At 40.1% G+C, this 23,630-nt stretch overlaps 1 protein-coding gene and 1 long non-coding RNA gene across 3 annotated transcripts in view; one reads left to right on the top strand and one right to left on the bottom strand.

Annotated features, from left to right (window-relative positions):
• LOC109477349 (dynein heavy chain 3, axonemal-like) overlaps positions 1 to 23,630 on the top strand; it is a 52,267-nt gene that overhangs the window by 2,468 nt on the left and 26,169 nt on the right. Inside the window, exons 2-32 of the mRNA XM_019778550.1 lie at positions 6,422 to 6,559; positions 7,400 to 7,491; positions 7,599 to 7,678; positions 8,299 to 8,419; positions 8,590 to 9,291; positions 9,491 to 9,676; positions 9,825 to 9,963; positions 10,225 to 10,329; positions 10,608 to 10,738; positions 11,095 to 11,290; positions 11,616 to 11,819; positions 12,064 to 12,317; positions 12,814 to 13,018; positions 13,220 to 13,423; positions 14,193 to 14,323; positions 14,778 to 14,973; positions 15,390 to 15,584; positions 16,042 to 16,230; positions 16,669 to 16,797; positions 16,914 to 17,114; positions 17,494 to 17,633; positions 17,997 to 18,155; positions 18,496 to 18,724; positions 20,593 to 20,745; positions 20,934 to 21,075; positions 21,318 to 21,393; positions 21,541 to 21,663; positions 21,882 to 21,990; positions 22,153 to 22,272; positions 22,503 to 22,673; positions 23,026 to 23,163. Coding sequence (XP_019634109.1) covers positions 6,422 to 6,559; positions 7,400 to 7,491; positions 7,599 to 7,678; positions 8,299 to 8,419; positions 8,590 to 9,291; positions 9,491 to 9,676; positions 9,825 to 9,963; positions 10,225 to 10,329; positions 10,608 to 10,738; positions 11,095 to 11,290; positions 11,616 to 11,819; positions 12,064 to 12,317; positions 12,814 to 13,018; positions 13,220 to 13,423; positions 14,193 to 14,323; positions 14,778 to 14,973; positions 15,390 to 15,584; positions 16,042 to 16,230; positions 16,669 to 16,797; positions 16,914 to 17,114; positions 17,494 to 17,633; positions 17,997 to 18,155; positions 18,496 to 18,724; positions 20,593 to 20,745; positions 20,934 to 21,075; positions 21,318 to 21,393; positions 21,541 to 21,663; positions 21,882 to 21,990; positions 22,153 to 22,272; positions 22,503 to 22,673; positions 23,026 to 23,163 — 5,358 coding nt within the window. The remainder of the gene's footprint in view (positions 1 to 6,421; positions 6,560 to 7,399; positions 7,492 to 7,598; positions 7,679 to 8,298; positions 8,420 to 8,589; positions 9,292 to 9,490; positions 9,677 to 9,824; positions 9,964 to 10,224; positions 10,330 to 10,607; positions 10,739 to 11,094; positions 11,291 to 11,615; positions 11,820 to 12,063; positions 12,318 to 12,813; positions 13,019 to 13,219; positions 13,424 to 14,192; positions 14,324 to 14,777; positions 14,974 to 15,389; positions 15,585 to 16,041; positions 16,231 to 16,668; positions 16,798 to 16,913; positions 17,115 to 17,493; positions 17,634 to 17,996; positions 18,156 to 18,495; positions 18,725 to 20,592; positions 20,746 to 20,933; positions 21,076 to 21,317; positions 21,394 to 21,540; positions 21,664 to 21,881; positions 21,991 to 22,152; positions 22,273 to 22,502; positions 22,674 to 23,025; positions 23,164 to 23,630) is intronic.
• On the bottom strand, positions 1,826 to 7,988 carry LOC109477350. Of its 2 annotated transcripts, none has more exons than XR_002140665.1 (3): positions 7,972 to 7,988; positions 3,691 to 3,740; positions 1,826 to 1,914 (listed from the first exon to the last, which is right to left on the bottom strand). It is a non-coding gene; the product is annotated as an uncharacterized LOC109477350 (long non-coding RNA). The 2 variants fall into 2 exon arrangements; XR_002140664.1 differs by lacking the exon at positions 7,972 to 7,988 and adding an exon at positions 3,866 to 3,959.

Here is a 23,630-nt window from a genome sequence, read left to right as displayed (position 1 = left end):
GCAATATACTGGGTATCAGAAATAGGGTACTTCATTCAATTTGTCTGCAACAGAGTCATTGGGAAACCTACTGTTGTGATACTGTAGTGACATAGGTAACTCTTGTAAGGATGGAAGAGCTGGATCTTAAATCTACCATGCTACAATACAGTTCAGACAAATGATGCAATATGTGACAAAATAGTTTTCTGTTTGGGGGACTCAATATACCATGAGAAAACCTCATGCAAAATCAGAAGGATTTCGATGTCTTCGAACTAGACTCAGATATAAGGAAATCTGAAACACAATGCATCCAATTCCATTAATGATTGGGCGTGTCCATGAAAATTGCTATCAACACATTAACAGCTGTGTCTATAGAGGGGAGACAGTAACAGGAGATTATGTGATTTAGTTCCTGTCTAGGCAGAACTGGAATCATGAGACAATGGCAGTTGAAACCTGTAAATAAGCAACAACTTCACATTATGCCTTTACATATAGATATTAGATAAGGAATAATGTTAACTATTTAAAACTCACCCAGTATACAGGTAAATGTTTTAAGTGTATTCTTTGCCATACTTCATGGAAAATTGCCAGGATCTATGATTTAACATTCTTCACAATTCCTTATGCTTTGCAGTTTACTATAGAGCAGTTATGATTGTGTTAATGTTGCAGGATATTAAGCAGTATTTGCATCCACAATGAGTGGAATGTTGGAAAGCAGTTTTTACCTCTCAACATCCTAAATCCCCTGAACAAAGGGAAGGGAAGGTAATGCATTTCCCTGACAACAGGAATGTGTGCATAGCAGGGATACCTGGGTTGCCTGGCTAGCTGAGAATGTTCCAGCTTGAGGACAGTGTTTACTAGAATAAAAAGTGGCACCACTCAGCAAAGGGTCTGCTCAAACAATACGAACATAACAGGGTTTCAATATAGAAATGATAATCATAATCCTGCAAATTGTGTGGGGAGAAAAGAGGAAATATTCTCATAATCATTACTTGCTTTGATGTAGAGGTACATGTATGTTACTGCTAATATGAATTGTCCCAGGTGCACTTTCAGTTCTCAGGAAGATAGAGTAACCAAGAAACCAGTATGGCATGGAAACTAATTGCTCTGATTAAGCAAACAGGATCTTCCCATGCAATTAGCCATTGTTTATTATCATTCCATTTACTTTCATTCCCACTGAAAGTACACAGTGGTCACATATTTGCTCAACAGACACTAACCTTTACCTATGCACGGGTTAACCTTTTACTCACTTCCCTAAACTTCCCAGAAAATACAAATTTGGTACCATAGTAAGGTCACCTAGCTATGTATAGTGTTGGGAGATTTAGAGCATATTATATGCCATCAGGCACTATCATTAGATTTTATAATTCATTGATGAAAATGTTTCATCAAGAATCAGCATAACAATGATGTATCTATAGACCAGCTTTCAAATTTCATATAATGACCAAAAGTGGACAAGATACAAATGAATTATCAATATGTTATTATCAGTGATTCTGGCAACATGGGCATCTCTTGGTATAAAAATATCATGTGTGTGTCCCATGGCAAACCAACAGTACTGATAATTTACTGTTAAGTACTCAGGTATCATCTACGATTTACTGAAAATTTACTGAAATTTTACTGTTAGTTGTTGATCAGTAAATTAACAGTAAATCAGTAAATTTTCAGTATTGATGGTTTGCCATGAGATTCAAAGCACTGCTTCCCCAGGTGTCCTGTAGAAGCTGAGCTATGGCCAACAGGTGTCAGGTTTCCATCAGTTTTCCCGCCTTTCCTGATCACCACACGTGCCAGCTACACAGAGACTGACGTGTCTTAATGGCTCCTCTTGTGGTGTCCCATTCAAGAGGCTGACTCTTTTTTGTGGTTGTTCTTTTGGCAGATGAACCTCTTTGAAAAAAAAGCACACACAATGATTTATTGATAAGCCAAACAAAATGCCACATTATCAAAACAGAATGACCCCCACAAAAATTCAAATTCTAAGGCTGCACATGTTACTTGATCCTGTTTTGCCAACAAGTAAAAGACTATGTCTCCACAAAAAAACACCGGGCTATTCTGAAAGCATTATGTATAATGTACACAATGAAAATAGGTAATTTTAATGCAGTGAAATTTTGTCTGCCCCTTCTCATTGATATTAAGATATACATGAGGCATACATAGAAACAGGTGGTTTGCAATACCATGTGCAAACAGATGGAGATGTTTTACGTCAATGCCTAAATCTCTCCCTTTGCTTCATCCCATGATGATGCCACATTGTTACATCAACCCCTAAATAACCGGTAATATACCGTAATGTCATAAGACAAACAATGGGGATCCATTAGGAAAGACTCTACCATTTAGATGACTTTTCGATGCTGAACTTGCTATAATTGGCACTCTATGAAGGTGAGCGTTTGCCACTGGTTCTTACATTGAATGGTGTAAGCCATGTGTGCAGAGCCTGTGCAAACAATGCCAAAGCTCTAACGCTGGGTTCTCCCATTCTTTGTCGGCATGGGGAAAATTTAATAAAAAAAACTTTCAACAGTGGTTGGCTAAGTTCATCATATTAGCATTGCAAGCATAGTTCTTTTATTCCGTTTCCAATACAACATCTTGGTTAACAATGAAACACACATATTCCAAACATTTTGTCACTAAAACATACTTGTCTCTCGTTTTTGCCCCCCTAAAATGTGAGCAATGGTTCTGTCCTAGCTTTGTAGGTTTTACTCAAATGTCACTTGTTAGCCAAGCCATAGCGTCATCAGCAGCACCAAGCCATACCTGCAACAGGCCGACATTTCTTGGCAGACAGTTACAATAGAAGGTTGGTGGTTTATGGTCATAAAGTAAAAAGATAACCGACATTTTTCACTTCGTATTAAGACTTATTATGTGTACGTTTACATTTTGAAGGCATGTTTGCAATTTTTAGGGATTTTTGGGTGTTAACAGAGAGCAAGGTGCATTGCAGTGATTCAGGTATTTGGGACAATGAACAACATACACAGTGCTTTACGTCATTGATATAGTCGCAGTAATTATTAACTTCTCACTAATGGACAGGTTTGGTATATTGGTTTCCCCCTTGAGCAAACCAAAATGGTATTATTTCAACCCTCGTCACTTCCAAATGCCAAGCAGATGTAGTAATGCCAAATTCGAGCAGCGCAGCTTATCAAAAGCGCGACATCCTTTCGCTGGAAAGGTCGCTCTCCGTTTTAATCCAGTTGTAGTTTTCACATAAAATGGGGATAATTTTCCAGCGGAGGTGAGAAGCTGCTTTGTTAAAAAAAGCAAGCTCAGAGTCGTGAATGGAAACGGCTCAAGTACAGTCCTGTATGCACAGCAAAGACAAACACTGGAGGACCTCTCACACTGGCTTCGGTTCACTTGTATAGCGTTGCTGTTCTTAGGAGCCCCGTACTCAACGCGTCTGAAGCTGTATAATACACCGCAAAAATATGTCTGCCGTTACCAAGGCAGTGCCACCGGACAGGTGTCAGATCAATCTTTGTGACAATTCTCTTCCCCTCTGTGGTGAAAGGAATTGTGTTTTCCTTGCTCTGACAAGAGAAATGCTTTGTAGAGTCATGTAAGCATGACCTGGGCAAATACCATGACAAGCCTTACCCCAGCTGGGGTTACCTTCTCATATAACGGTCCTACCTTGCGCGCCTTGCCGAGAACCGATTCTTCCAGTCAGTGCATCACAATACCTGAAAAAACAGTCAGCAAAACAATGTTATTAGCCAGGCAGTGTTCCATAACATATTTATTACTTCGCACATTACAAGAATTGAATATACTGTGGTTATACTATTTAACTTAAGTGCTTCAATACCTTTGCGCCAGTGCCAATGGCATTCAATTTGATGAATTCTTGTGGTGGGCATGGCAGCAACATTCTTCCGTGCCTTTTGTCTTCATCACGAACCACCTGTTACAGGTCCTTCATTCACAACAGAAACTTTCATGCACTTTTCTCTTTCAAGGTTAGCAGATGAATACAGTTTGAAAACCAATGTTTCACATTGTCTCATTGAATCACAGTCTAATTGTCAGCATCAGGAAAGTATGAGTTAAAACTGAATCAGGTGCCCCTGATGAAATATGTCTCTTTCCTTTGTCTGTAGCCCACTTCATCAGATTCATAGTACGCAAGGGCTTCTTCTCTTTTATACAAAGTGTGGATTTGTGGATGTTCATATTTATCCAAAATCTGGAGGGAACATCATAAGTCAGTTCATTTGAATGGTTCGAAACCAGATTTTTGGTGTGGCCCCAAGGTACCTGAGGTTTAAGCTTCCTTAACTTAAGATTCAACAGAATGTAACACATTCACAACAGTCTAAATTTACAGCTCAAAGTGGTCCTGGCAAATCTTGATCATGAACCAACCATACGGAACGTCTAATCTAAATAGGGGTTTGGTAGCTAAGGTCCTGTAGGTCAAAATGTCCTTAGTCCAACAGTATCTGCAGAAGCATAACGGCTTGGCGGGATTATGCCACACCCTGTCAGCAGAACTGTTTGACTGACGGGGATTGACATGCAAATTCCTTACAAAACAAGAGCTTACAACCTATTCAAATATCTTATCTGCAAAGTACAAAAGGGTCAAATATTTGAGTACCACGAGAAGCTTTTGCACTCTGTTGTTTTGACATTCACCTGAGACAATGGAGAAAAAAATTATTGATAAGAAGAAAGACTCTTGAAACTGCATTACTAATTAAAAGGGAAAAAGCTGCAAATATTTTGGAAAGGGAGGGTTGTTCTTAAATTCCCACATGTATGATTTATGGCTTCCTCATCTTGTTGGTTCTATCTAAATACTTAATTAGCTGTGGCTAACAAAAACTCCATGAATCAACTTTTAACAAAGCTCCACAATTTTTTTTCACTGTGATACGAGAGCTACTGGAATTTTGGGCTTAAGTCTCAAGAAGTGAATGTTTTGCCTTTACCAAGGGACAGTCACCTCAAGCATATCAAAGCCTTACACACTTCTTGAAACAATGGAGGTATGCCCTTGTGTGCAATGGCCAGATCCTATCACTATCCAACACAATGCAACTAAAAAACTGGAGTGCTATTATGTTGATATCTAGCACTTAATGCAATTCAGACTCAGAAAAAAAGTCTATTGCAAAGATGTGGGTCATAAACAAGGACTTTAAGCAAAGCCATGTTGAATATTGAATAGAGAAGCTAGTACACTTTATCATTGTACATTAAGTAGCAAGGTTAAAATCTGGCTCAATGGTAGGCAAAAGAAACTCTTTTAATACAGGCCTAACTAATGGATGTTAAGTGGTGGTAACACACACAGATGGAATTACCAATTATGAACAAATAACAAGGAGTATCCACATCTCTTGTTTCCAAATTAATGGTTGTTATGATATTGGACATTATAGCAATATAATTAACACCATCTTTTCATGCACCTTGTCACCTTCACATTAGGGTTCTGTTACTGATGTAAGATGGAAATCATGCAAAATATTCTCTGCCTCCGATGCTGTTACCAGCTCAGTTTGCTCAGACAAAGTGTGTTTCATTTTGACAAAGGATTTTGTTACAGGGATTAATAAAATCACCTGCACATGCTGACAGATGAGCTTGCAAAGGTCTGTCAGTACTGCCAAGCAGGTGAAAGAGAAATATGTGTAAAAGTTATAACATGCATGTATGAATAACTTAAAACTCTGACAGAAGCTTTCAGCAGGCAACTGTAAACAAAGGTCAAGGTCTATTGGTCCAGGTTCCACATTACAATTATTTTGAAAAATGAAAATAAAAGTCATAAATTTTGTTCCTTTTCATACAAATTTCAAGATTCCATTTAGATCTACCACATTTCTTTGAAACCCTGTATTTGAAAGGAAGGAGCAACCTGATAAGTTAAAAATAAATTCTTAGCAGGGTCTACATACATAACGTTACATGTACAACCACCTGTTGATTCAATCAAGACACCTTCAATGGAGGGTCAGTTACAAAAGGATTGTTTTCCCATTTCCTTACAGATATTGTACAGCCCTGGTGTAACTTTGAAGGAAAGAAGATATCTTAATATGTCTTATAATCTAAGAAATAATTTTTGACCAGAGACAACAAAGAACCACCTGTTGATTCGACTAATTGGGACACATCCAATGCAGGGTTAGACACTGGTAGTAAAAAAAATTGTTTTCAACCTGCTTCCATATAGAGATTGTATTTTGAAGGAAAGAGTGTGTCTTATTATGACTTAAGAAATAATTTCTTAGCAGGATCTACATATACTAGTAACCACCTGTTGATTCAACCGATTGAGACACATTCAATGGAAGGTCAGTTATTAAAAAAAAGGATCATTGTTTTCAACCTGTTCTCCCCTGTTTTCTTACAGAGATCGTACAGTCCTGGTGTCTACCAACAGCTCTCCTACAGCCCTGATGGCTCCGGTGCACTTACAAAGAGCTTTGTCAAGTATCAGCCTCAACGCCCAGACATCATCTCACACCTGCCTCCTCTGGATGCTCCACAGGTCAGCTACAAAAACATCTTATCTTGTCTGTAGGTAACAAACCGACAGAAGACTAGAATTAAGCATTTTGGAATTCTGTATTTTGATTATTCTGTATTCTTATTCTTCTCGATACAGTATGAGTTTCCCCCATGCATACATTCTTATTTCTTCTTTTTTTGTATGAATTCTCATTTTTCAATTTTTTTTTAAAAACCAAACCAACGTTAACATGCCACTCATTCAAAGCTAAAAAGATTGAAAGCAAAAAAAAAAATTCCCTGCTAAGTGTTAACACATTAAATGATGGTGACCTCATCATCAATACAGTTTTGTGATGGTCAATTCAACCTTTACAAAATTTACTTAAAACAGCATAGATAGTACATGAGGTAGCACAACGAATATGCATTTGTAAACCAAACTATGATCTTCAGAAAACAGGTGTATTTTCTTTGACCATTGTGTGGGACTGAATGGGAAATACCCACAGAAAAAACAGCATGCATGCCTGCCTGTTAGCAAGCATATTTGCTATAGATACAAAGCCAGCTGTTCAATAAGGTTGTTTCTGCTTTGTATTGAAATATGCCTTTATACATGATCACATGGGAGCTTAGTTCAAATCAACAGCTTTGATACTCCTTGACGGACTATTGCACAGTTGACTAATGTTAAATATGTTAAATGCTGAGTCAACCATTGAAAGGAAAAGTCATGTGTAAGAACTGTACGGAGGAAGTAATTGCATGATTACAACGTCCATTGCTGTATTGCATCAAAGATTAAGGCTTCTATGTGTTTTAAACAAGCATCATTTTGGGTAATTTTGAAAGTTACTAAGTTCCTTTTTTCCCCCAGGGGACACTGAGTGATCGACCAAAGATTGTTCAGACTGGCGCTCGGACCAAAGCTGCACCACAGAAGGAAGAGAGATATTTTAGACATGTTAGGTGAGTCTACATACTATCAATTTGGAAGTTTAATGACACATCTGCTGCAACATATGAACACATGCTGTGATTGAGAACAAAATTTAATGTTCTTTATTTTTGTGCAGTGACTCCATTGCAAACAACTACAGTCCCTCAGCAAGAGACCTCACAACCTCAGCTATCTATGAGCTGTACAAACACCTTGGTAAGTAAAAATGATAAAATGTTAGTCAACAAGGTTAGATAGATATGTAATACTTGATAATTGAAGAAGAACTTAATACATGTGTCAGGATGGTATCAGACGAAGAGTAATTTGTAACTGAAAAATTATTCTGTTTTTCCCTCAAAATTCGGCCCCTTTTAACCAATTCTAACAAGACAATTTTATTAAAGCCCCATCCTTACTTTCCTGTATAAACTACCACATTAAGTATACCAAAAACTGGTCATTTTCATTCAATTTTTCTGCAAGTTCTACCAGAACCTTCCACTCACCCATTTTCAGCCATCTTGGATCAGTAACTTATGGACTGAACTATTGACTGTTGGGGGGTTACACATGGTACTTTTATAGGATAGTTGAAAATTCCATATTTTGTATTATTGCCAAAGATAGTCATAGCCAATTGTAGATTGTATGCAACAGTAAGAAAATTTGTGTTAACCACAGTTGTTTACTCTTGACATTAGACAAAAATCAAATACATGTATTCCCTTGCCACTTAATAATGGACTAGTCCAAAAAGTGAGTTAGGTATTGTATTGCATAAAATGCAAATCATTTCCATACTAAATCTTCATCTTATCATTATTGTTCTGTAGAAGCGGAAAAGTCCTATCACGCCCATAGCAGGATATCCCTGTCCCCACGGCCGCATTCACCACAGTATGATGGGCGCAAGGGATTCTCACCAAGAAGAGCTGTTGGCGGCTTTGGCCAGAGGTATCTGGAACTTTTATGAAATAAAAGTCGATAAATAAAACAAAGATATGTAAAATATTAAATTCTCTTTTCTTGAAACTTTCTTAAGTGATCTGCATGATGCACACATGCAACAATGATTTAAGTTCTGCTGAGTCAAAATAAAACATACAAAAACAACTTTTTTTCAGGTCTAATGGAGAACCACTGTCCAAGAGTCACCCAGCCCTTGGCTTCCAAGTACTTTCAGGAAAGGCCATGGAGGGACATAGCTATGGACCCAAAGTTCATAAGTCAAAGGTTGTATCCCAAAGCCTTCCCCCTATCAATGGCAATGCCAAGTCAGAGACAGCTCTTGGTTTCAGTTCAGGATTTAGCGTTCGTGAAACCAGAGTTACGGAGAGGTACGACAGGAAAGCACGGACGAAAAGTGTGGAAGGCCTTTTCCTCAATGGCTCGGCAAAGAGAACTAGGCTGATATCTCCAACCCATAGCCCTGACTTCAGTCATTCTGTTGTTGGAAACACCAATGGCCATCATTTTGACATGGACGGGCAGGGATGGGGTAGCCCTGACTTGGAAAGAAACAGGAGTGGCTTGTCTCCACGCAATGACAGAACTAAAAGAGCACTCTCCCAGGCCTCTCAAAATGGAGAAGGTGGAAAGGAGCACTTTTCAGGTCTGTACATCAAAACTGGTTCCAGCCAACAGCTTGTAAATGATCCTGAGTCAAAGATTGCATTGAAAGATGAGGACAAGGAAAATGGTGGCACAATAGAAGATGGTCAGGGCATCGTGGGGAGTCCAAGATTACAAAATGGGGTCAACGGAAACCAGTCTTCTGCACCAAACAGTCCTCGTAATGGAGCAAACAGCCAGGAGCCTACACCAAGGTACACAATTCTCTTTGAAATGGTATTATTGCCTAGGAAAGTATTTGTCAAAGGTTGAAAAAAGTTGAAAACTACTACATGTACTTTCCCACCAAGCCTGCTTCATAATACATTCCCTGCAATTCAGATGTATCCTCCAAAGTTAAGGCCTGAGTCAGGCACACTTGAGGTATCTCAATACATTTGTATTTTCTTTCAGACCAACCACCAGGGAGTCTACCAGAAGCAAGGGGGTGGATAGTGAAGACGCAAAGGATGATGAAACAGTCCAGAGGGAGTACGATGATGAAACCCTCGCTGTTCTTGACATTGTCTTCCCTCCCTCTACCTTCCCAACCATTGGGTTGTCCAGGCCAAGCACTCCTGAAGAAAAGGACTTGGATAGGTTAGTGTGTGATTTAAAAAGTTTTCTGTTTTCTCTTTGTTATTCCTCTAATTTGTGCTGCCTTTTTAGATTTTGCACAGATGGTTTTAATTTGTTCTGGAAATGGCAAGAAAGTAGACAACAATTTGGTTGGGACATTGTTTTACAGATATACAAGTCTGATTGACAATGCGATCAACCCAGACATGGTAGCACCACTGAGTGAGGAGTGGATACAGAACACGTACAGCTACATCCCTCAGGAGCTACGGGAGGCCCAGGCTGACACACTCAGGCTGGTAACAGAGGTATGCTGACTGCTCAAAAGTTGTTAATATAGCTTTCAGCACCAAGGACAGAACATGGTATAAAGGCCTTACAAACATATGGCTCTTAATCTACTCAGATAATTATCAGATAACAGTTCAGGATAACACTTTTTGTCAAAATGTACATTTACAGACTACATAAAGTGACACGTGAAGTTCTTTTAGTTGCATTTTGACATTGAACCAACTTGTGATTATCTTAATGTGTATTGAACTGCATTACCATCACCTGTTGTATAGGAAGCAGATGAAGATTACCACCGGCATGTACAGAAGGCTATACTGGACTATGTCCTACTGGAGCCAAAAGAACAGAGCAGACTGGGAATCAGTCTTCCTCCAAAGGTAAATTAAATTATAAATGCATGTCCAGATTTACTGGCGATTGATGTTATCCATCCAAGTCTATCATTATTTTCTCTACAAGTTCTGACAATGTGTACTCTTCTTTCATTGGTTAACTTTTTCAATTAATTCTATTGTGTAGCTCTTTTGAGGGAAAACCTTATAACACAACCAGAGAAAAGTCTTCCTTAGAAGCTGTCTGTTGATTCTCATATTTATCAATGGATGCACATCTGAACTGGTGAACAACTAAAGCAAAAACTGTCACTCTTCCACAGCCCTCCAACCCTGCAGGCAGGGAGCAGTACCCGTGGCATGAGAGTGTGAACGCAGCTCGAGACTTCATGGAGAGGGAACTGTACATCACCCACCCCATCATGAGGGAGATCCTACATGTCTGGGAGATTGAGTAAGGATTTTTCTCCTCTTGTTCTCAAGCAAATCTTAATTTGTGAATTGCTCTTACATGTATTGGATCCTGGATGGAGTATGTCAAGAGGGACCTTAATTTGAGAGTGCTGCCTTGCCAGTGTGGACCTGTTGAACAGAGTGTTTTAAAAACATGGTATCCACCCCTGCTTTGGGGCCCCCTGCAGCAGTATAACCAAAGACTGGATACTACTACCGATACTATTGACTTCAAATTTTGTCTTAGAAAGTAGACCATTGCCATAGTACAGAGATTTTTTGTGTTTTTTTTTTTATGTCCAAAGATGTCCTGTATGTATCCAGTATAGAGTTCTGTTTTTTGTGTCTTGAAAACAGGTACTCTACCTTCCGTTTGATTGACATCCCGGGACTTCAACGGGTGATGCCCCTGACTTTGGAGGCCTTCCAGGAGCACATAGAGACATCCAGTCAGAGAGGTTCAGAGCTGCTGCAGAGTCGCTGGCTCACACAGTGTGCTGACATCGTCACCAAACACAGGGACAGTCTGGAGGCATCCATGCCACAGGACGAGGTCAGTCCACTTGTTGAATTAGCATAATCATTATCTACATTTTGTACATACATGCATACATCTTATGATCTCCATCTAGTGGACTAATTGGAACATTTTTTGTGGACTTTAGATTTTATGACAGCACAATTTTCCCATTTTTCATGCATAATTATGATTATTACAACAATATCATTGCCAAATCGGCTTATTTTTATTGAGCATGAAAGTGTCTTTCGGAATACTTTTTTCTGACAATATCTTATTGCTTTGCAAAATTAGCTTTGAACAATGCATATCTTTTCCATCCCATTTCCTAGTTTGTAAAATGTCCTCTTGTCCCTAGGTTGCTCGGATGGATGCAATGGACCACTTCTTTGGTAGTGTGGCCTCCTTGATGTCGTGTCTGTTACGGAGTGCTGTGCATAAGTCTGTGTACGACCTAGTGGAACTGTTGGAGGACTATGCTGATGGGAATGCCTACACTGGACACTACCCAGAGCAGAGACTAGGGCTGCCTACAAAGATACATCCCATCAAGATATTCATGGTTAGTACCTGCTCTTTAACAAGTAAAAACTTCTCTCTTAGTTTATTTAAAGGAGACCTTATTCAAATGCAAGAGAATTGATACATTTGTGCTCAAGAGCTTGGCTGCAACTTCTACCGGAACCTTCCACTTTATAACCATTTCTGCCATCTTGGAGGTCAGAAACTTTTGTACTGACCAAGACTTGGTTATTCTTTACTCCATTTTTTATGCAGCGCTCTTACCATTCCTTTTTGTATTTCAGACTCCGGCCAGAGAGACAGTCACAGCATCCTTCTCCCCGTCCTTCCCAGAGGTGACCTTGGGGCTGTTCTCCATGGTGGACAGCATTGTGAAGAGCGTGTTCCAGCTGTCCCGGGTGGAACACTTGCTGTTCCAGGCTGTGGAGGACCTGGAGACCAAGTACATCAGTACTGTCCTGCTGGAGGAGGAGACAGTCCAGGTAGCCAAGGAACGCATCCGGAAAGTCATCGACAACAACAGTCATGGTCCTCTAAGGTAAGAAATATCATCATCTTGAATTTCATGCAGTGGATGCATGTAAAGCATTTTCTGGCACATTCAGAAACCAATCACTGAAATGGTTTATTGGTCAAACACTACCCGTGCAATCACAGCCTTTTATAGCAATGAATTGATGCAGGGTTTACAATCACATAATACACATGATACATATAACATATTTGTTCCATGCACACTTTTGTGGAACTGTCACAAGGGTCTGTGTGGCTGCCATTTGGCGCTGCCAGGTGACCTCAATACGACTTTCCCCAACCGAAGGTGGAGTGAGGAAAGTCATGTAAAGTGCCTTTCCCAAGGGTACAACATAAGACATGTCCAGACATGTCCTGGGTACAACTTTAAGGATTGAACCTGGGTTTTGAGGTTTGATCGTTTGATAGTCGAACGCTGAGTAGATGTATCACTACACCACCCAACACCACAAAGTGAAGGAACAAAAATAAATGACATGTTGTAATTCTTCTGGTTCCAGTTACCGCTCGGTGTACTGGCCCTACAAGTACCTTCTCTCCAAAGACTCCGACTCCAAAGTGCAGACTTTCATCATGAAAGGCCCACCACTGAGGTACTATGTTCAGGAGATTGAGAAGCTGAAGACAATGGCCTGGGACCTGGGCTCCTTCCCCATCTATGTACCCATGCACCTGTTTCTCCTGGACTGCACAGATCTCAACCAGGTAATGACAAGTGAAAACAAGATCAGTTTCAGTTCCTTTTGTAGCAGTACTGGCTAACCTAGACTTTGCTGTGTGCTCTACGTTTGAATATTTATCCTGCATACCATTACAATTGCATGTACAAACTGCAGAAACTCATTGAATAAACAGTTTTCAAGCTTTCAAGTTTGGAAATAATCTGATTATTTTTGCTGGTTTCAGTGGCTGATCCAGAGATCACGAGAGCTGGCTAACATCATGATAGAGCACATCATGGCCACCAGTCGTAAGTTCAACCGTAGCATCTGCCAACAGTATGACGAGATTGTGAAGAACATAACATCTCACACTGAGACCACCAAGGACCTGGTGGCCCTTCAGAGGTACAATGATGCCCTGAGGACAGGGGAACTCATGGTACTCAGGGTAAGTAGACTTGTGTACTGTTACTCAAATTTGCTCAAAACAGTTTTTTTTCCATGTAGACAATGCTGTTATTATTTGCCAGTATTTAATTTGTTTGAAAAAATAGTAAAACTTATTCAAGTTCATCATTCACCCTATTGTTTCTCACATTTGCTACCCTTGTTTTTATTCACATTTTACTCTGTAGATATCAATGCCTGTTTCTATTCAGATGATAATCTTTTCTTTGCTACCTGTTTTCCAATTTCATGCTGACAGCTTGCCAATGACCGGGCCAGTGCAAAGGTTTAAATTTGTTATTTTTACATGTTTATAATATGGTTTTGGGACCAGAGAATGATGAAGGTTGGGTGAAGGTTACCAAATTAACTCCAAGTTTATGTCCAGTGTCATATTACAATGTATAGCCTGAGGATCACCCTGTATTCTGCTTTAAAAAGGAAACCCACAAACTAGGAAGAACCGAGGAAGCTTATCTGTTTCATCCCTGTGTCTGTCCAAGGTGCTGATACTGATGGCTAATGAAAGAGATCAAAACATAAATCAGCTAACATGTGATAACAACTTTATGTTGGTGCTTGGGTTATTTGGCGCTTAAATTGATGCACTGGTGGCATGTTGCCATTGATAGGGTGAGAAGCATTGTAAAGGAAAAGAAGGAAAGTTATTTAACTACAAACAGTTTCCAGTTTTGCTCAGCAACAACCTGTAATATGATGAATAGACTTGTACATTTCTGTTGAGACAATGTTTCGGTATCATATCTTAGGAAAAACTGGACATTGCAGCAGGTAACCTGCTGTTCCTGATGGAATATGCCTACCTGCCTAAGGATGACATCTACCTGAACCACAACACCTTCACCTGGCCGGAGAGGATCCTACCTATCATCAGGAACAGGTAGGGCCTTTAATTCAGTTTAACCAATCAACATACATCTGTTAACGTTACATTTATAGCTAGGCATTGTCTTGTTCATGGCAAACTGCTACAGCTATGGCTGTAATATTGTGTAATTTTACAAATGTACATGTCTTGATACTGTCTGCTATACATGTACATTAAAATAAAGAGTTTGGGTGTGACAGGTCTTTCGGTGTAATACTGGGGTTGTCTGCAAAGCTGGTGTGTTACATCAAAGGGAGATTATACCGGTTATATATTAGAGGTACTGATACCAATGCCTATAGCAAGAGACTCCAAGACACAAATTTCATATTTCATTATTGTAAAAAATATTGAGGCAAGCTATTAAATGCTTGATAAAATCTGGTGCATTACCCAGGGATTCCTTCCTTTGTCCATTTGTTGTTGTAATAATTGGCTCCCTGACACATATTCCTCACCCTTCCAGTGAGATGAGGCTGATAAAGGAACATGACATGGCGGTACAGAAGCTGCTGAAGTGGCAGGTGGACTTTGTCAGCAGGCTGGATGAGGTGGCCAAGCAGGTGAAGGACTTCCAGAAGAAGGACCGCATGTCTGAGGCTCACAACTATATGGAGCTTCTACAGGAAATCGGCAGGAAACTCAGAGAGTTTCAGGAAGAGGTGAGAAAGAAACAAATAGTTGCATATTTTGTGTTCGAGGGTTTAGCTTTGATTTTTGTTGAACAGAAAAACAGATACAATGGTTGTCAGTAACATGTTCTGGACCATCTATAGGTTTCCACCCTCTTTATCTAAAAAGTGGCATTGGATGGCCAAGTAGCAGAAACAAGAACTAAAGGCATTCCTGGTATTTCTGGCAAGACAATGTGTCCTTGGCAAAGGCATTTTACATGACTTTCCTCATTTCACCAGGTTGTAAAACATGGGTACCTGACATTTTCTTGGAGGTAAAAGGCAGTGGAAGGAAAGGGATGGGCTCTGCCTTCCAAAACTGCAGCCTAGATACAGCAGATACTCAATGTCTTGAAGGCCTGAAAAATCTGTGGTTTATCTTAACCTTAACCTATATCTTACAGAAAAATGAGATCAACATGGAGGAGGTCCTATTGGAGACAGGGGCTGTCACCCCCTACACACAGATCCAGGAGATCATGAAGGCCAAGGAGCCGTATGACCGGCTGTGGCAGGCTGCTGTCACCTTCCACTCCCAGCACGACAAGTGGATGAACGGTCCCCTGCTGCAGGTTAATGCTGAGGAGGTGGACGAGGAGGTACTGTCTTTATTGCATCAAGTTCATCCAAGAAAGATTCTTGGTGCAGCCTTTCCATATTTTTTTACAAAAGTTCCCATTGCCTCCAAAAACACTGCTAAATAAACTTTTTGAAATCATGTGTTAGGGCACTTATTGCCTGGGGAACTAAAAGTCATTATCAAATATGAATATATTATTAGTCTAAACATGCAGTCCCCACAAAGTATATTCATTTGATTTTTGTAGACAAAATGACAATATGTAGTAGCATATGGGGTGGGTACATGTACAAACAATGTAGCTGCTTGACACTCAGTATTGTTGGTTACCATGCACAGACATCTAAGGTGATCATTTTCAAGTAATGAGATTTGAGCATACTGTAGAAAACCCCACAGTCAATTCCACAAAGAAGTAATGTGTCAAAAATGACAAACAACTTGCATATAAGTGTCCAACTCTTCCTGTTATACAGGTTCAGAACCTATGGCGCACCAGCTACAAGCTGACCAAGATCTTCTCCCACCCTGACTACATGGGCCCCCTGAGGGCCGCTGCCACCATCAAGGCCAAACTGGAGAAGTTCAAGATCAACATGCCACTCATCAGGGCCCTGTGTACCCCCGGTATCAAGGACAGGCACTGGGACATGATGTCTGACCAGGTTAGTCTTAAAACTGATGTTTCTATCATGTGACATATTCTTGTGCGAGCACTGTCCTTGGTGCTGAAAGGTAGGTTGCTTACAACATGAGCACACAGCAATGGAAAAAAGCCTCTAAATCATGTTTGCCATGTTGGAGATATGAATTACTTTCCACATAATTCAATCAGACTGTGATCTAGAGACTATGACTGTAGTGATGAACAATATGCTGTTTTACTTGACTTATCCAAACAAGTTGACTACAGTACTACTCTGATGATTTTACCTTTGATATATCTTTAACTATAATGAAAATCTCATATTTTGGCTATGGATGACAAACATATTGTTTATGATAGCCTCTTAACAAAACCAAATGACACATATATATAAATTATATAATCTATATAATGGACCATATGTTTTGTACTCAACAGTATGTTTTGTTACCTCCAGGTTGGGTTCAACATCGCCCCTGAGCAGGAAACTCCCCTGTCTGAGGTGCTACAGATGGGTCTGGAGAAGTATGTGGAGGAACTGGCTGAGATCAGCTCTCAGGCTGCCAAGGAGTATGCCCTGGAGAAGGTAATGTCAATAGTCAAACTTCTAAATCAAACATTGTGATCCACTGTTATCAAACTCATTTCCTGGATGCTTTGACCAAGTCTTCACAAAATATCTACCAATATATTGTGTTGCAGGCTTTGGTGAAGATGAAGAAGGACTGGGGGAATATCCACTTCAGCTTCGTGCAGTACAAAGACACAGGTATCCCCATCCTGGCTGCACTGGACGATGTACAGGTACTACTAGACGACCACATCGTCAAGACTGCCACCATGAGAGGGTCTCCCTTCATCGCTCCCTTTGAAACACAGATAAAAGAGTGGGAGAACAGACTGGTAAGCCTCTTTGTCTTTTTATAGTTACCAAAGGAAAACATATTGTTCTTGCTGTTTCTTCTTCTCGAAACAAATAAGGTCAATGACCTGAACCAGACGTCTGTCACCATGGTAACTAGTGTTGGTTACGTCATGTTGCAATTTTATAGCAGGAGGGATTTAGACTCCTGTCTGACTATATATATATATATATATATGCAAATGTGTTAAAGTAAGAATTAACAGAGCAGACCATATGCAAACGTTACTTTTCTAGATGGGGATGTATTTGATAGTCATTCATCTTAGGTGTTAGAATTTCCAGTGCAATTTGTGTTACATACTGTGCAAGCTGACATTTTTGCTTTCATTCTAAACATCGCTGCTCTTTGTTTCCCAGCATCGTATGCGAGCCATCATCGAGTCGTGGCTGCATGTCCAGGCCAGCTGGCTGTATCTGGAGCCCATCTTTGGCTCGGAGGACATCCGCAGTCAGATCCCCCGGGAGGGCAAGATGTTTGAAACTGTGGACAAGCACTGGTACATAAACTCTCTAATACTGTTGAAATGGTTTTGGTGCTCGTGTAACCCAGCCACATGTTAGTACTAACTGCTCCAGATATTAAAATTTAGTGGTATATTAATGTACTGCATTAAACACTTCAAATCTTAAAGATTTGTCCCCAGCTATCAAAAAACAAACAGATTATCATATAGATTTTCAAATAGAATATCATAGTTTAGAGACACTCAAAGCAGCTGCATCCACTTTGTTTATGAGGGATTTACAATGCATCAGAAAGCTTTTCTTTCATGATAGAAAGCTTTTCTGTCATTGTTTTATGGGCAAATGTTTTGTCATTTATCTGTTGTTTAACTCTCCTTTCCTCACCGTGTACACAGGACAGGGATCATGATGGAGTCAGTGAAGGACACCAACGCCCTGGTGGTGACGTCCCAGCCTGAGATGCTGGAGAAGCTGCATGAGGCGGAGTCTCTGCTGGAGGAGGTGCACAGGGGGCTCAATGAGTACCTGGAGAAGAAAAGGCTTTTCTTCCCAAGGTAGTTACAGCAGAATTTGCTAAGTGTCAAATGATACCTTTATGCAAGCTAAGAATCTGGTTACTTGTTGTGCAAATGTCATACTTTTTAGGAAGGACATGTATTTACTGCGATAAATTGAAATATTTCGTTGATTATCTATTTTATGCGCTGTGACACTTCAGAATCTATGTTTATCACAATGCCGTTTAGACATATACATGTAAATATCATATATAGCCAGTTGACTGGAAATAAATGCTCTCCTTTAACAGTAGTAAATTACAGTTGTATATCTCCAACTACATTTGTACAATGTGACATGATCTTAGAAACACTGCATCTTCTTTTTCCTCCTCAGGTTTTTCTTCCTTTCAAACGATGAGCTCCTTGAGATTCTCTCAGAGACTAAGGACCCCCTACGCGTACAGCCCCACCTGAAGAAGTGCTTTGAAGGCATTGCCCAGTTGACCTTCACCCCTGACAAGGTCATAACAGCCATGGAGTCTGCAGAGAAGGAGCAGGTGACGTTGTGCAGGCAGATCATCCCGGCAGACGCCAAGGGGCTGGTGGAGAAATGGCTCTACCAGGTAAAACTTACGTTATCAGATAGAGTGAAACTCTTCCACACTAGTTCTAGTTACTAAGCATCTTGTACTTTAGAAGTGTAGAAACCTACAGCATAGAAACCTACCTCAAGCATAGAAACCTACCAGATCCAAAACTAGTTGTAGAAGGCATCATAGATTGCCAAGCAAGAATGAGCTGCTGTACAGTAAAATGTAGAGAGAGTATAGCCAATAGATGTTTCTTCTTCTGCCCGTGTCCAATGGCTTTCATCCTTTGTGAATGTCTGAGCACAGTTCACATCGATGGGGGTTATTGGTTAAGGGTTAGACTTGCAGCTCCAGTGTAGGACTTAGATATAGATAGCGAGACTTCCGTGACACTGTTCATGCTGTATTGCTGAGAGACTCAATGTGGAAACCGACTGTTCAGAGGTCAGGGGTCGTCAGTGTGTCTGTGTGTCTACCTCGTGTTCTATGGCTTTCATCCTATGTGAATGTTATCGCACATGTTCACATTGGTGGAAGTCAAAGAAGACGTGTGTGGAAACTCACCGCTACTAACAGACTCACTGCATGAACTGCTGCAGCAAGAGGTTTCATGGTTTTCCTGACAGCTTGTGTAACAACTAACTGCATCATCTGCATGCGGAGACTGGTGACTCATTGGAGGATGCTAACATGTTGACCTGTGGTTGGTAAGGATGACACAGTAACTGCTGATGCTGCTTACAATGGTCTCTGTAATAACTAGGTTGTTTCAGATGTTTAAAAGTCATTAGATTACCACGTTGTAAGTTTGTGGGTGCTCTAACATGTTCACTGTATGTGACTGTTTACTTTACTACACTACTGACTGACCAGAACTACCACTGAGCTCAGGGTTTTATAACATGTACATGTATATTTGTATAACATTAACAAGTCCCAACAACACTCCTATTCCTGTGTGCTGGAATATCTAATGAAATTCATTTTAGGGTATGACTCAAAAAATATTTTTAAACAGAAGCTGCATAATGAAATGTACATATTATCAGGTACTTCAATCTGTATCACAAAATTAGCAATGTAGAAGGTGGAAGGGCAAATGCAAGTAAGAGGGCTGTTATCACAACTTTACAAATTCCTTACAACTCTTCTAGGATAGTCAAATTGTTCCATTAAGATATCAAAGTTTACAAATATCATAATGACACATTTATTTACCACTTACTTAAATATGTGTATCAAAGTGTGTTGTAGCTGCTAGACAACTATTACTTTCACTTAATAATACAGTAACTATTATAATATTGTGAGACATACATGTATGTAAAAGCTTGGATCTACAAGCAGTATTCATTATAGGATTATGATTAGAATGTGCTGATTGTCTTATTATGATACCATAAATTATGTTCATTAAGATAAATCTGAAGTTTCATCTGTTACATTTTAAAAATCTGAGACACAACATTCTGTATCTGTATCTGTATAGCCGGTATAACCGCCTTTCGGCGTAACACACCAGCTTCGCAGGCACGCGGCGCGGCGGCAGCTGGCTATATTACACCGATCGACTTGTTACACCTAACCCTTGAACTTCTAGCTCTAGACATTGTTTAAAGCTATCTATTGACAGTGCCCCTACTGTACTTGGTGACAGTGAGTTCCACTCTGCGATAGTTCTAGGAAAGAATGAATTCTTGAACACCTCAATCCTTGGTTGATAACTCTGGTACTTGAATGCGTGGCTATTTCTTGTTCTCTTCTGAGCTGGTATTAGGTACTTAGTAGTTGGGACATCCACCAGTTTATTAGTCATTTTGTACATCATGCATAGTCTAGACATCTTTCTTCTGTCTTCAAGTGAGGTCCACTTGACCCATTTTGGTACTGTTTGGTATCAGGTAGAGGAAGTGATGAAGTTGAGTCTGCGTGAGGTGATGGAGAAGTCCATCCAGGCCTACCCCACCACCCAGCGGGAGAAGTGGGTACTGCAGTGGCCAGGACAGGTGGTGCTGGCCACTGGGCAGATCTTCTGGACAAGTGAGGTCACAGAGGTCAGTGCATTATTTTGTGATGACCTACAGGAATGTCAGTAGTATTCTTTTTTAGAGTTCTCTTTTTCAAAGTTAAGATTTTGATCTAAAAGTTTTAAATTTTGCAAAGCAATATTACAGTCATTTGCTTTTTACTCAAGAAGAAAGCCCATTCTTTCAGCAACTTAAAGTTTTATTTCATTCTCCAGGCCATGGCTAAACAAAATGGAGTGAAGCAGTACAAGGAGACCTGTAACAGGCAGATTGAGGACATTGTGAAGTTGGTGCGGGGAGAACTGACAAAGATGAGCAGGATCACCCTGGGGGCACTCATCACCATCGATGTCCATGGTCAGTAGGTTTGCTGTGACAGTAACATATCTACATGTGTAATTCTTCTAATATTGTCTAATATTGTCAGAGTTAAGCTTTTAGCTAAAGTTGTGACTCATGTTAATTCTAATCAAGAGCTATGGTCACTGAGTTATTTATACCAGTCTAGCCTCATACCATATGAGGTCCTGTCATTATAACATATTTGTAACATTCAACAGTCAGCATTTTAAAACTCAGTTTTTCTCTCACTATCATAGCACGAGATGTGGTGACCAGCCTTTGTGATCAAGGAGTCACCAGCTCCAATGACTTTCAGTGGATCAGCCAACTAAGGTAAGAACACTCTGTGTACATCAGGTTTTCAATGCCACAGATCCAAAACAAGACTTCTTGAGCTGGAAATAAACCTTAGGTTTTTATACCAAGTATCAAAATTGATGGGTTCTTTTGTCACTGATCATGTCTGCCTGTTCCTAACAGATACTACTGGGAGAAGAAGCTAGTCCAAGTGCGCATGATCACCACTACTGTACCGTATGCCTACGAGTACTTGGGGAACACAACTCGTTTGGTCATCACACCACTCACGGACAGGTGCTACAGGTGAGGGGTGGATTTTTTGGCAGCAGAAGGAAGAATATTTAATGTTAGCCTTCTGTTTTGCCTCGATTAGTTTCTACATTATAGGCAATCATTGCTGAATGTTTGCACTGTTATTCTTTTCCCATACTTAAGTGCCTGAAAAATTCACGACCTTCATTAGTTAAAAGAACTATTACAGAAACATTGGTGGAAGTTTAACAATTGTCTCCTCCAAACAGAACCCTGATGGGAGCCCTGCTGTTGAACCTGGGTGGAGCTCCTGAGGGTCCAGCTGGTACAGGCAAGACTGAGACATGTAAGGACCTGGCCAAGGCTGTGGCCAAACAGGTGAGTCATCCACACCTTTACACTAACAGAATGGTAGAGAAGCTCTAGATCAATGAGAAGAAGACTGGCTTATGGCCTTAGAAAAATTTATCCTCTTATCTCCAGTGTCAAGTGTAAAAAGGACAAAAAGTTGCAGAAAATAAACAGCTTTTTTTTTCACAGTGTGTGGTGTTCAACTGCTCAGATGGGCTGGACTACAAGGCCATGGGGAAGATGTTCAAGGGACTGGCTCAGTCTGGAGCCTGGGCCTGCTTTGATGAGTTCAACCGCATTGAGTTGGAGGTACACTATCAATCTTTCTTTCCTGCATGTACAACGTAGTATGTAATATCTACTATGTCAATGATTGTTTGAATGTTATCTGTAAGCTTTTTAATTGCAGTGCAAGTTTACTTGAAGCCTAGGACCTATATTTGAATACCAAAACATTGCTTTGATCTTGAAGCTTCTGGAAGAATTTGGTATAAGAGTGCCATGCCTAATCCTGTCGTATCTCCCCAACCTTGTTCTAGGTACTTTCTGTGGTGGCCCAGCAGATCCAGACCATCCAGCGGGCAGTGAGTGAACACCTGAAGGTGTTTGTGTTTGAGGGCACAGAGCTGTCCCTGGACCCCTCCTGTACCATCTTCATCACCATGAACCCTGGGTACGCTGGCAGGGCAGAACTACCAGATAACCTCAAGGTCAGTCATGGCACAAGAAACAAAATGGCTCTGCATATCATTTGAAGTGATCGTCCCATTATTATAAGGCCACTGTAACTTCTGGATGTAGAAACAAAAAAGGTATTCTCATCCATTACAGATTGTTAATTTGATGGGCATAAAATATATTTTGATCAATAAAATATTAATGTTATCTAGCATTCAGGAAGAACTGGTATAGCAAAAAATCAGTGTAATGGATTTTCAGTGTAAGATTTTTGTTTATAGCTCTGACATTATTTGTTCTAACGTAGAATTTTTAAGTATTACTGTAGTAGTAGTAGTACTGATACATTGCTACCTTTATTCAATATTCCGTATGTTTTCTCAGGTGTTGTTCCGTACTGTGGCTATGATGGTGCCAGACTATGCCCTGATCAGTGAGATCTCCCTGTACTCCATGGGGTTTGTGGATGCCCCCAGTCTGGCACACAAGATTGTGGCTACCTACAGGCTCTGTTCAGAGCAGGTAAGATATGTGACTTTCCCACGGCTATCATGTGGGGAATCAATGAAAACTGCCTGCAATTATACTTATCTTTGACTACAGTATTTCAACATATGCATTTATGATTCTGAAGGATGTGCAGTGAAGAAGTGAAAAAAAGTAGGAGAAGTTGATTTTTTGCAATTTCTGCCTCAATGCACCATTTGTCCATATGTTATTCTTCTGAGAACTGTAAAAGCAAGCATTTCCTTTAAAACTTCATATACAGCTAGCTGTAGTGTGTCTGGCCTTGGTGCTGAAATGACCTTCTTTTTAATTTTTGACTCAATGCACCATTTGTTCACATGTTTTTCTTGTGAGAACTGTAAAAGTAAGCATTTTCTTTAAAACTTCATATATAGCTGTAGTGTGTCTGTCCTTGGTGCTGAAATGACCTTCTTCGCAATTTTTGACTCAATGCACCACTTTTTCACGTGTTTTCCTTGTGT

Source organism: Branchiostoma belcheri, unplaced genomic scaffold (genome assembly GCF_001625305.1).
Source record: "Branchiostoma belcheri isolate BF01 breed outbred unplaced genomic scaffold, Haploidv18h27 scaffold4, whole genome shotgun sequence".
Taxonomy (NCBI): Eukaryota; Metazoa; Chordata; class Leptocardii; order Amphioxiformes; family Branchiostomatidae; genus Branchiostoma; species Branchiostoma belcheri.
This window is presented reverse-complemented; position numbering and strand designations above follow the sequence as displayed.